We start from the raw sequence: 13,536 nt of genomic DNA, 5'->3' as shown, positions 1-13,536 counted from the left end.
TAAACTTTGAGCTTGCAAACACGGCAAACATAGGTCACCTTATCGAGCCCAAATACTTCGAGAAACGGGCCCCAGGTTTCAAGAAGTATACCTTGCTTTTCATAAATTATCTCATTGTCTGAAACTTCATCATTATATCTATCCTAGTTCACAACCTGAAAACCTCGTTGCTTTAAACATGCTTTTTTCATAATGACTGACCTCGAGGCCTGATCTTCCTAATGGGATGTTCCATTGCAGGGCCTTCCTGGTACTCTTCCAGCCAAGGTCCAGGAACGTGGATCTTTCGCTCCAGGCAAGACACGAGGGAGTGTTGAGCTCCTTCAACCGAATAAAGCTGCACGGTGTACGTAAAAATCTGAGGTCTTGTAGAAGGAAGTAGAAGGGTAACAACTCCTGTAGAACCTTGTAGATCACGAGAATTGTAATCATCAGCTTTAGTGAAGATACATGCACTTGGTGAAATGTGGAGTTTCAGGACATAAGTTCCATTGTTCTGGCAAGGAGATAATAAAGAGGGAGCAATTAGTCGTATCGACCTAGTTTTAAAAAACTCTCTGACTGACAAGCAAATTCAATAAAACAACATCGTGGAACAAGTGAGACGTTGAAGGTGGAGTCGGGATTGTTACATTCCCCCCTGCAGTGTCCAACTACAGAAAAATCTTGATTTCACAGAACCTGCAGCTACTCAAATCTCCCAAAATTGCAATTGGATCTCTTCTATCCTAATTTCTGATATCCTTCATTTTACTTATAAACAAATTAAAAGGTCATCATCATCGACAACAACTGAAATGAAACTGACATAAACAAAAACTTCCTCAGTGAAATTTGCTCGTTATCACTCTTCGACTTACAATATCAAAGCCATCTGCAGTTGGAGACATGACACAGCTCCAGATTTCCTCATGTGGAACTTTCACAATCTCCAGACTGTTTTGAATCTTCACATAAGGACCAGCAAAAGGGTAACAAGGAATACTCATCCTCGGCAGGCTAGGTAGACCCGAGGCGTTAGAATGTGGAAAGAATTCTCCGAACATGTTAGCTCGCAGAGATTGTGTTATCCTGGGGTGCAACTCTACTCCTGTCATGATTCTAAAAATAATGAGAACAACAAAAAAGTGTATTTTTGCGTAGGTCAAAAACGCACGATCAAAAAGTTCTGCCGAGAGTAAAAACTGAGTGTGAGACTGTAACCTGAGATCAGGAGTTTTTTTTTTTTTTTCTTTTTTTTTTGCTTCTTTGCTTCTTTGGCTCGCGAGGGAATCAAACGTCTGCTTGACCTGTCATGTTATTAGCCAATCAGCTTTTACCAGACGGGAATCAAATTTTGGCACGAATAATGTCCCTTTTGAAAAAGAAAATCTTTAAGTACGTCCATGTTCAGATGCCGCTTCCTAAAAAAATTTTAATGTGTTTTTTTTTTTTTAGTGATGAAATACTGCTAGCTGGAGCTGCCGTACCTTTATTTAACAGCTACAAATATGAACTCGTTTGTCGCTTCTGCAACTTGTAGTCCCGCCGGTATCAAATTGCATTCAAGTGATCGGTGAATTTTTGACTGCAACTTTTTAGTTTACGATGAGATGGAAAATATTTCAATCCATGAAATTTCTATTTAGATATTCTGCAAATTCAAGAAAACTAAGCCGGCAGAAATTTCATAACGAACTCGCGGGTGTATTCACTGCTCATTTAATACACAAGCAAAAAAGCAGACTGAAATCAACAGGCGACATTTTGGCCGATCGGAACAGCGCAAATAATCCGTATTGTTTCCTATCCAATCAGAAAAAAAGTCCAGATTCTAGCTTTTTTGCATGTGATCTGTGAAAGGATTGTATCATGCCGTCCTGTAGGTATATGACGCATATGTTGTAGACAGACCTATTGAAGACTCACAACATCATTCCCTACGCTATCCTGAGATTCCTGCGGAATCAGCCAACCAAAATTGCTTCCGTTGCATGCTCCTTTAAAATGCAAAGTTTTCATTCGCGGGAAAAGGCAGATTCGCAAAACTTTTATCTTTTTTCAAGTAAAAATAAAACAGCGCAGTCACATTTAACTTCTTGTGAGATAAAGGAGATCTTGGAAGGTTATTTCTGTTGGCGTAGAAGATAAAAAGGTTTCGAAAAGACGGCGACACGATGTTCTTGTTTAAATATTTTGGCGGTTCTGCTGCCTTATTTCCTCGGCAATTTTCCCCGATATTTCAGTACATAAATTTTTAAAATCTTGGAGAAAGGATATATAAATTATCTCAGAACAAACCAAACGAGTTCTCAAGTGGATTTAATTAAGTCCCGTGAGTACACTTTCAATTGGCGAATTTACTAGAAACACCGTCTCCGAAGAGAAAATAATTTCTTTTGAATCCAGGAAAATATTATCTGCCACTTTGGATAGACGAAACGACACTACTAACACTGCATGCTCAACTGACCTATTATCAAAATGAAAAACAATATTACAAACACACTTTGTAGTTCTGTTGGGTTGTTGTTTTGGATTCTAAGATGCGTTTTGTCCCTAGCTACGAGCCACCGTACTGAAAAGCTCGCTAAATTTAATAATCGAAACTAACAAACAGCAAAGAGCCAACGAGCTAGGACAACAGTTTTCCTATTTAGTTTTTACAAAAAGTGAAGCCAAACAACAAGTCGATCTGTTATGTTAACACTAGCAGCAGTAGCTTTTATAGTAATTCCTACCAAACGTCTTTGAACAGCGATGCGATATATTTTAAGTCGAATACTTCACAGCTGGCGATTGAGGTTTCTTTCGCATGCAGTGAGCCTCAGCTTGCGTTAGAGAAGTCATTTCCGGCTAAACTTTCAAATGAAAACAATTTAAACATGAACAGTATTTCGACTTCAACTCGTTTGTTGGTAAATCAAAAGGCTCCTTGTTCGAGGTGAACAATTTGCAGAGGGAATCGACTCCGCGATACACTCACATTCATTAGTTCCACAAATTAAGTAAATCCTGATATGATATGGACAACCGTCTGAATTTTCTGAATTTCTACGGCACATATTAAGGCATATTTTCCTACCACAAGACCGTAAAACAGTTAAAAAGAGAGCAAAATCCTTCTCTCCGCTGACGGCAGATCATTCGCGGAGATTTTTTAGTGCTACAACCATGCGAGGAATAAGCGCTTTCAACTTCCGGTGATTCCAGCAGCCATTCAGATCCTCTGGCATTGTCCTAACAGCCAATCAGCGTTGCGGTCAAAATCTGGCCGCAGCATCATAAGCTTGTGAGACTTTGTATCAGGCCCAATTTTAGCGCAACTACGTTAGAGAGAATGTATCAGAAACTGCTAAAATTGGGCCTAATCTGAGGTTATCCCAGCCTACGCCTGATTCTCAGACGCCCCATGGAAGGGAGCGAGTCGTGGCCGCCAGCGTGTGAGATCCCTCGATCTGCACAATTTTTTTTTATCTCGTTGCCAAGGCTTCTCTTTATTTTTATCTATTTATTTATTTGTTTATTTATCTGTTAACGTGGTCTTTTGTTACCAATTAACCGAGCAGCTCTGAGGACAAAAATAATCTTTTAAGAGAATTGGTTACACTGCGCAGGCTCAGAGATCAGGTCATTGTTACAAAGTTGAGATATTTTAACAGACGCAATCAAGTAATAGATCGACATTTCAATGTGTCATATACAGGTTTTCAGCGAGTTTTCAACATAATGTTTATTCTATGATGTAAAAGCTAAAATCTGGAGTGGTATGTTGTTTTTAATATATTAACATGACAACGGATACAAAAAGGAAAAATTAGAGGCGTCACAAATGTACGGATTAAGAATCTAGCCAAAAACGCCACAATTGGGTCGCTTTTGCGGTGAATTATGTATCCAAAATCTTCCTTAACTTTTGAAATTCAATGAAAAATAACTGAAAGTGTAAATTTACTGAAGCGATTGGTTATATAAAATACGCCTGATCTTTTCCGCATAAATGATGGTCGGGCGAATATAACTTTCTACGCACATTTTTGGCTTGACTTGTCGCGAAAGGAGAGCGAGGCAGTCAACATAGTTTAGTTCTTAGTGTCGATCATTTTTGGAATAGACCTAATCGGGGCCTTTTCCCGTGCTGGAATTTATCCGGTTGCTTGCTTTTGATTTTCCATTTATTTGTTTACAATTCTTCCCGGGAAATTTTAGTTTGCAGGAACAAAAATGTTTACAGACAAATGCATGGAAAGCTTTGAAAAGTGGTAGAATGCTAGTAGAATTCTTCGGTGTGTAGCTTTATTAAGCTCACAATTCATATCATTTTCAGAACAGCGCTACAAAAATTATTCGACATAAGGTTCTCATACCCAAACAGTGCAATTTCTAACGCGGAACTTGCCTTCCTGTCAAGACTCAAGATGGCTTCCAAATCCGTGATAAGGTCTATGTGAAGGCCTTCAAGTACAAGGGTACCATCGACAGTTACATTACATTATAGGCTACTTTCATCTATTATTCTCCATTCTAGGTCTCCGGTTTTGTGACCCGATCCTTCGAATTTCCACCTTCCCTCGTAAAACATTTTAATTTTAACATTAATTTTTCGAACCTCTCGATAATTCAAACCAATTTTCTTTCAGCTTTGACGATTTCACTGTCTTTAGATCTGGAATACTTTAAATAAAAAATCTTACTGTAAAATGTAACAAATTACGAGAACAAGATCAGTACTGAGTCGAGACTGACGAGGGTATGATTGGGGAGTTGTCATGCATATAAAGTGGTTTTGATTTGCTATCATGATCGTTCATCCGTCTCTTCAAACTGCTCGCAAACTGCGGCATATCACTTGATCAATCTCATTTTCATGTATGGAATACAACAAATTGAATAGCTAGTATTTAAGATGGAAATGTACAGGATACTGGGCAATTTAAGCGCGATAACCTTCGCTTAGAACATGACAAAAGCCGTAATGAAACGTCAACTACACAAATTGTTAAAAAATAACCAAAAACATAATTGTATGATTAGCAACTTCTTTGTGGGATTGATGTTACCTTTTCTTGTTATCGTATATGTCACTCAATGATCACGCGAATAACACTGTAAGTCCAAACACAACTTCTATCCGCATACAATCATGCCAATATGTCTTGAAAACGAACCGGCGTATTGCGAAGGGGAAATAGGAAAAACAAATATGCGTATCCTAAAGAGAAAGTCGGGGATTCCCCTAGGGATTACTGCAGCCGAAAACGTGCAGTCTCTCATACAAAATTAAGGCCGATGAACTCAATTCAGACTGCATGGTTTTGGTACGTTTGTGTCCTACACCAGCAAGTTATAGCCACGAATGAATATCTGAAAGACTTATTTACCGCTTTCTCAGTCAAATCCCGCTTTTAGAGCCTTTAGTGCTAATGCCCCCAAAATAGTTCAATGGTTTAATGTGCTGTGTCATTATGGGTCCAATATAGGCAATGAATTTCCAGAGGGAGAGGATTTCGTGTTTACTTAGCCATACCAGCAAGATATAGTAAACCACGAATAAATATCTGAAAAGCTTATTTACAACTTCCTCAGTCAAGGCCGGCGTTAAGATCCTTTTAATTAATACTAATGCCCCCAAAATAGTTCAAAGGTTTAATATGCTGTGCCATTATGTGGCCAATAAGAAAAATAAATTTCCAGAGAGAGAGGGTGTGAGTCGATTTCGTATTTACTTTGAGAAGTATCAGAAGATAAGCCTTGTATTTCTCAAACTGGGAGGTTACAGTGGCGGACTAGTTTTTTCGAAACTTTTCCGGTTGGACCGAACCAATCCATTGAGTTTTGGACCAAAATTTCCGGAAATTTTAGTTGAATGGGTCGCGCCCAGTGTGTTGAGCCCACTGGAAACTACGAAAACAAGGTCGACCGCTTGATTAAGAGAAGTAACAAGGTCTTTATTCTTCTATGAGGTATAGGTCGATGGAGTCGCATGGAGATGGAGTACTTGTCGGTAAGCTAAACGCAGTGTTTGAGAGAATACCAATTTAATAATAATAATAATAATAATAATAATAATAAATGATAACGATAACGATTTGCAGGTAGCACATCCACAAAGTGGTTCTCCGTCTACCTGATTCCTGGTCGAATTGGAATTTGGAAATGTTGGTTTTTGAGGAGAGGGGAAAACCGAAGTACCAGGAGAAAAACCTCTCGGAGCAAGGGAAGGAACCAAAAACAAACTTAACCCACATATGGCGTCGACGCCGGGAGTTGAACCCGGGCCACTCTGGTGGGAGGCGAGTGCTCTCACTACTGCGCCACCCTTGCTCCCCTTGCAGCCCTTTTCTGGTTGTGCTCAGGAGTAACGTAGCGGGCCATACTGCGGAGTTGGTAGTGTCTGCTTCAGTACTGAAATTGGCAGAGTTTGAGACCCTGGCCGAGAAAAAGGAAGTTTGAATGAGGAATACTTAAGCTAGCCATTTTCGTAGCTTGCTTGTATAAGAGCCGGATATTATAATTATCTTGTGAAATTCGCACGGATACTCTTCGAAGGCGTCAGTTGGCGTCAGCCAATAAACCGATAATTCAGGCGTGGCTCAGACGATAAACCGATAATTGACAACAACTGATATCAATATAAGATTGACTAATAACATTAATTAATGTACGCTTATTATATGCACAATGAAAATAAAAACAGCTTTCGTCGAACCAAGACCTTTAATTAGCTTATGCCCCAATACGGTAACGTTCAAGGGGACCTCTCAATCAGTGCCACAATTGATTAAGATCCGGGTGAGCGAAATGGCAAGGAAAATATATACAATATGCAGTCGAAGAAATGGATTGAATGGAAATGCACAAAAATCTATTAATAGCCTAGAAACACACCGGGAACGCTATGATTACTACTCACTGGTCTAGTGGCTTATGTTTAAAGACTAAAGCCGGTCTTGTGTTGTTTACGAAACGGCAACGCCAGGTGCAAATACTCCTTTGTATTTTAATGATTACAATCGATTATTATCGATTAGCATAACAATCGATAACGTGTTTGGGTCAGTAGTTCATGTATGACCCCATGTTGTTTGTTGTTGCTGTTTTTTTTTTTGTTTGTTTGTCTGTTTGTTTGCCGTTATTATCATACTTTTTTTCCCTCTACTTGAGCTCCACAAGAGGGTTTGCTTTATTACTTGTATCCTATTAACAATGTGATTCTCCTCTGGCCCCGGTTGTAATAAAACTGAGTTGGATAGCGCTATCCACCGGATAAATCGCTATCCAGAGGAAAAGTATTACGAAAACCAATTGCGTTATCCACTGGATAGAATTTTATCCGGTGGATAGCGCTATCCACCTTTCGAACAACTGGGACCTAGCCCATATTAGCAGACGTTACAAACGATAGTTTGTACTACCTGCAAGAAAAGATCCGTCTCAGACACGATACTATATACTTAACCCTATTCAGACTGGGGGGGGGCTTTTCGAACCCCCCCTCCGGCAAAATCGTGATAACTCCTACACCGAAAGAGCTATGACGTTCAAATTTTCTGACTTTTCCTAAAATTTATCTTGGAACATTTTGGTATAAATACCATGTCCATGTGATTAATCATGTTGCCATGGCAACCAGTTTCTGACACATAGGTTTTGGAAAATTTAAAAAATGGTGATTTTTTTGTTTTAAGATCGCGTTTTTACACTTATAGTGCTTTTTGTTGTTAAAATGGTCTTTGCTTGGGACTAGTTTTTGAATTACATCAAAATGTTTCAACATGGAATATTTAGGGGGGAGGGGTGGGGTAAAATTTGTCACCTTTTTTGCTTTGCCAATTTGCTGTTCTATTTTCCAAATAACACTTCCAAAGTCATTTGTTTGGGTAATAAACATTAGTTTGATACTTCTTTTATACATTCTGAGTTTTTTCCCCTATGAAAGTTGCTTGAAATTATAATTTTAACAAAAAAACGGAAATCCAAGATGGCGGATCCAAGATGGCGGACAACCATTTCAAATTTTAAATTTTATTGCTTCCTATTGCTTTTTCTCGCTGTACAAGTGTTTCCTTGTTACTAGTTCATAAGAAAGGATAACAAAGAGATGACTTTACCAATATTATTGATATTTTACGTATCCAAGAGGAAAAATAATAAGAAACATTGAAAAATCGGAATATGACGTCACTGTGACGTCATCATTGGGCGTGGCAAGTCAAAACTGGGTGTGGGGCTTCTTTGTACGGAGATGATCATTGTGTGTAAATTTCATGACCCTAGCATTATTGTATCGTCTGCGTATTGACTTATTTTAATTTCCTCTTGGTTAACGTGTATTCCTCTGATATTGCTGTTTCTTTTAAAAGCCTTGGCTAAGACTTCGACTGAAAGAACAAATAGATATGGAGACAACGGGCACCCCTGCCTGACCCCTCTTTCAATTTTAAAGAAATTGCTTGTCCAGCCGTTGTTTAAGAAGCAGCTCTCTATGTTGCTGTAAAGGCATTTGACCCAGTTTACAACACTTGGGCCGAAACCGAAGTATTGAAGAGAATTTATGATAAAAGGCCATTCAATCGTGTCAAACGCCTTTTCGAAATCAAGAAATAATAATAGCCCTGGGATATTTTTTTCTTTGGTAAAACGAATAACATAGTCTATTAATCGTATGTTCTCGCCAATAAACCTGCCTTTCATAAAGCCAGTTTGATCACAGCTGATGAGATCGGGAAGAACCTTTTTCAGCCTGTTAGCCACAGCCTTTGCTGCAATTTTGTAGTCGCAGTTGAGAAGAGTAAGCGGTCTCCAGTTTTTAATGAAATACGGCTCAGCGTCTTTCTTGGGAATGAGTTTGATTACTCCTCTTCTTTGTGTGATGGAAAGCTGACTCGTTTCGTGCGCATAATTAAGAGCATTAATCAATAAGTTTGATATGTTTGTCCAAAATACTCTATAAAATTCTGAAGGTAGCCCATCAGATCCAGGGGTTTTTCCCTGTTCCATGGTTTTCAGGGCTGCAAGGCATTCCCTTTCAGTTAGCAGGCCTTCACAGTTGTTCCGTTGTTCGTCATTCAGGACGGTGTCGTTTTCGTGTTTAAAAAAATCATATGTGTCAATTAAATTGTGTATATTTCTGTTGGATGTATATAGATTCATAAAAAAAGATTCCCCTTCTGCTAATATTTCCTGATCCGAAGTAATAAAGTTATTTTCGTCCACTTTAAGTTGGCTTATAATGCCTTGCTTATAGTGTCTCTTTTCTAGGTTGAGGAAATATTTCGTATTTTTTTCTCCTTCATTATGCCATTTAATTTTAGCTCTCAATATGGAACCTTTCGTACGAGTCTCAATAATTCTTTCTAACTCACTCTTTAGATCATTCAGTTGTTCTGCAAGTTCAGAATTTTCTGTTACGCTAGAGTCTCCGTTCTCCATTTTCGATTCTAGTTTGGAAATTGCATGCTCTAGTTCTGCCTCACGGCCCTTTGTTTTCTTAGTTTTATTCATTGCGTATTTGAGCGATTTTTCCCGTATTTTAAGCTTAATCATGTCCCACAATAGAGCAGAGTTTACCATGTCATCATTTTCATATTCGTCTTGAACTTCCTTAATCGTTGTCTTAATAAGATTAACATAAGCAGTTTCGGTTAAAAGAGAGGTATTTAATTTCCAAAGGCCGGGTCCTCTGCTATTTGCATGAAGAGACAGATCTAAAGTAATCATGGAATGGTCTGTTTTATATCCTGGCACTATATCGGTGTTAGTGACGTCCCCAATAACGCTTTGGCTTATTAAAAAGAAATCAAGTCTACAGTAAACCTTAGGTTGTCGTTGTCTCCAAGTGTACCTTTTGTCATCTGGATTGTGAATTCTCCAGACATCGAGAAGATCTAGGTTCTCTGAAATTTCTTGAACGGTCTTCAAGCTATTTTGGTGAGTTTTGGCAATGCCACCTTTTTTGTCATTTTCGATGTTAAGAACAAGGTTGAAGTCACCGCCAATTATTATGTCTTCACAATTAAAATTTAAAAGATGATCGTAGAAGTTTTGAAAGAATGAAGGTTTATCCTCGTTGGGAGCATAGATGTTAGCGAGGGTCAAAAGCTTTTCGTTAGCTTTTAAGTCACAGATAATAAATCTCCCTGCAGGGTCGGTGTAAAGTCTTTGGAGCTGAAGGTTAAAATTATTGTTAAAAAGAATACATACCCCTGCTTTGTTGCTTTCAAAAGAGGTGAAGTAAGCTTGATAGCCCCATTCTGCTTTCCACAAGTGATTTGTTTTTTCTATACAGTGTACTTCTTGGAGCATGCATATTGATGGCCTTTTGGCGCGAAGCCAATTAAATACTTCTCTTCTTTTAGCGTCATCCCTAAGTCCCCTGACATTCAATGAAGTTATTTTCAAAGTCACGATTTGTTCAAGTCTTTTGTAATAAACGTTGTCTCGACGGGAAAAAAACATGTGCGCCTCAATAAAGGATTTGCATTCTTTCTATTAGGTGTAAAATGATTGATGCAAAAGGTACTCGATATTTTAAACAAATAATGAAGACTAAAACGTGCATATAATATTAGACTGAAGCAAATGATCACAAAAGGTAAATTAAACAAAATAACACTTTGAATAAATAAAAAAGAGTAGCGCAAAAACAAAGAACAGAGCATAGACAAATTTGTAGTTAGTAAAATTAAATTACTTTGGCAGCGAGAAATTTGAATGGTTGATAAGACGTCCCTCTCCAGACTTAACGTAGATTATTTTGCCTGTTCAGTTTATAATTGATCTAAGTCCTCTTCGGAAAAAATTCTAACAGGGGAGCCATAGGGTGATGTCTTAACAAAAATCTTACCATCCAAAGACCAAACACTGAGTAGAGTACCCTCTTGTCTTCTCTTGTTCGCTTCTTTCATGATTCTACGCCTATAAGCCGTGAGGTTCTCGTTTATAAAAATACGTTGTCGTTCCTGTGCATTTGAAGGGTAGCTGGGAAATAGATCTTTGATTTTGACATCCTTTAGTTTGGTGCGTTCTTTGTAAAGTTTAGATTTCACTTTATGATTGCAAAATTTCACTATAATGGATTTGCCCCGATTCAGCTTGTGTGAAATCTCTATTTCTTCAGGCTCTATGGTGATATTTAGGGCTTCAGCAACCTTGATGACCGCGGCCTCCGTACTGGGATACGCATCTTCTGGAATTCCATGGATTTCCAGCGAGTTCTTTCGAGTGTATTGTTCCAAATCATCATGGTGTTCCCACAGTCGATCGGATTCTTCTTTTTGCTTTCCTAGATTCTCCTTTGTTGTTTTAAGCTCGTTCCTTGTTGAGGCTAGCATGTGTTTTAATTCTTTGTATTCGTCCTTGGTCTTTTGCAAGGACTCTTTCAAATCTTTAAGCTCCTTCTCGTAGAAGTTGGCAGATTCTTTTAATTCTTCGATTTCCTTCTTCAGCGTTCGATTTTCGCTAAGAACTGCAGCTATTTGGATTTGTATGTCGACCAGTAGAGCCTTGATTTCAAGAAGGCTAGGCTCTTCTTGTTCCTTGCCCGCTTCAATCGGTTCTTCAACATCAATGTTTTCCTCGGCCGCCATGTTGGATTTCTTCGGATTTCTTGGTTCGTCTTCGGTTGAGCCACGATCACCTCTTTTATTCTTTCTGGGAGGCATTTACATTGAAGAAGGTAGATTACATCGTCAGGGAGCCAGATAGTGTATTTTCATAGGAGTAGGTGCCAGAGAGGGGTCATCTTTGGCAATGTTAGGCAGACACGATGAATACACGTCCGACCGCTGCGATTTCCCGCCAAAAGTCCCCTAGCATTATTGGTTCCAGAGATACAGAGGGGGGGTCCGAAGAGCCCCCCCCCCCAGTCACAGATTGACCAAAAAAGCCCAGTCTGAATAGGGTTAAGTCAAAGTATAGGTTTTCCGCTATGTCAACTTGAGATGTGAAGACGTGCCTTTTTATCCGTCCTTAATTTAGTTTTACTGTATAACGGTTAACGTTCTGCCTTTCATATGGTCAATTAGAAAATGCTTACTTCTTCTTGATACAGTAAAGAGAATTGTCAAAAATTGAACATTATATTTTTTCAATGTCAAAAATTAATTTTGAATTGAATTATTAATCTGTTGAAGCACCTACACAGGTCTAAAAGCAAAAAACAAAAACAAGCAAAGCAAAAAAAGGCACACTTACCCGTTAGGATCCTTTAGCTTTGGGTCAAGAACTCAAGAGACAACTGTGTGATCTTTAATTACGTTCGCTAATGACAAATCAAATCATTCTTTTTGCCCGAAAAAAGTCGATAAGATTTTAGTACCAATTGTTAACTTTTTTGGGAATTATACGCCAAACAAATAATCAGTTTTCAACAAGGGTTAACCCATTTGAGACTCTCGATAAGTTAAAAGCAGTGACTGCCTAAGGCCAAAATTTCTACGCATCCTTGTATTGACCCGCCTAGCGCGCTATTAAGTCTTCCTTGCGGTGAAATATAAACTAAAGGCTATTTGAGCTAAGTTTATGGTTCATCAATTTAAAAACCGAGCATGGATTACATTTGTAACATCGGATCGATAGAGGTAAGATTGAAAAGAAAACAAAAGAAGAAGAAACACACACACAACAGACAATTATGCACCTATCAATGTAAATCCCGTTGGGGGGGGGGGGGGGAGTGCGGGCAAGGGGAGGGGATTTGATGCCTGGGACTATCCCCGCTGTCGGGCTTTTGATCGTGTGAAGCAACCCCGGGGTCGGGACATTTGACTTTGACCGACAGAAGCCTGGTATCAATTCAGAAGCAGTTACCAAGTCCGTCCCTCGAGGCTTCCTGAAAGTCACGTTGTTGGAGAAAGGTATGAAGTTTTCATTTGTTTTAATCGCCATAATCCGATACTTTAAACTGTCATCTAAACAGATAATGTCTATTTTGAGGAAGTTTTTATCTTCAAGTTCCCACCTGATTGTAAAACTCGATTGAAATCGAATTCCACCATGAAAGTCAGAGGATTTTTTATGGGTCACTGATCCGACCTGTTCCGACATGTTGAGCAGATGTTATAAAGCATTTTACGTTTTATTAATATTATATAGCACGGTCAATCTTCCTGGAGTGATTTTGTTGTTCAAGATAAGATATGCTAGTGGAGAGAGAAAATACTTAATTACAGCGAGTAATTTAATGGAGCTTCCGTTAACCGTAAATAAAAGTAGTAACAATGTGTTTGAAATGTTCTTTTATTCGTTTTATATAGTATTATAGCATTGTTTGTTTAGATTTTTTCCCCTGTGGTGGGGGCTTTTTGACACTTTTGATTGACTTTTCGTTTCCCACCCTGGGGAATTTGATCGAAAAATTTTAAAATTTGTCAAATCCCCACCCCTTGCCCGCACTCCCCCCCCCCCACCCCCCCCCCCCCCCCCACGGGGTTTACATTGATAGGTGCATTAGGATTACAAAAGAACAAAACAAATCGCTTTGTCCTCACAATTTATGCACGACACTTATTCTTTATTTATAGTTATTTTCGAGTTATGACTTTTATATGTATTTCT

The 13,536-nt window shown here is 38.7% G+C and overlaps 2 protein-coding genes across 2 annotated transcripts in view; both read right to left on the bottom strand.

Annotated features, from left to right (window-relative positions):
• Positions 1-5,176, bottom strand: part of LOC140933165 (uncharacterized) — a 115,971-nt gene extending 110,795 nt beyond the window's left edge. The window contains exon 1 of the mRNA XM_073382680.1: positions 5,040-5,176. The gene's annotated coding sequence lies outside the window, so the exon portion shown is untranslated. The remainder of the gene's footprint in view (positions 1-5,039) is intronic.
• A 4,854-nt stretch (positions 5,177-10,030) lies between these two features.
• Positions 10,031-11,699, bottom strand: LOC140935226 (uncharacterized). The gene has a single exon (XM_073384765.1). The coding sequence runs from the start codon at positions 11,640-11,642 to the stop codon at positions 10,749-10,751; it is 894 nt and encodes a 297-aa protein (XP_073240866.1). The 5' UTR covers positions 11,643-11,699; the 3' UTR covers positions 10,031-10,748.
• Between the last annotated feature and the right edge of the window lie 1,837 nt (positions 11,700-13,536).

Source organism: Porites lutea, chromosome 4, assembly GCF_958299795.1.
Source record: "Porites lutea chromosome 4, jaPorLute2.1, whole genome shotgun sequence".
Taxonomy (NCBI): domain Eukaryota; kingdom Metazoa; phylum Cnidaria; class Anthozoa; order Scleractinia; family Poritidae; genus Porites; species Porites lutea.
This window is presented reverse-complemented; position numbering and strand designations above follow the sequence as displayed.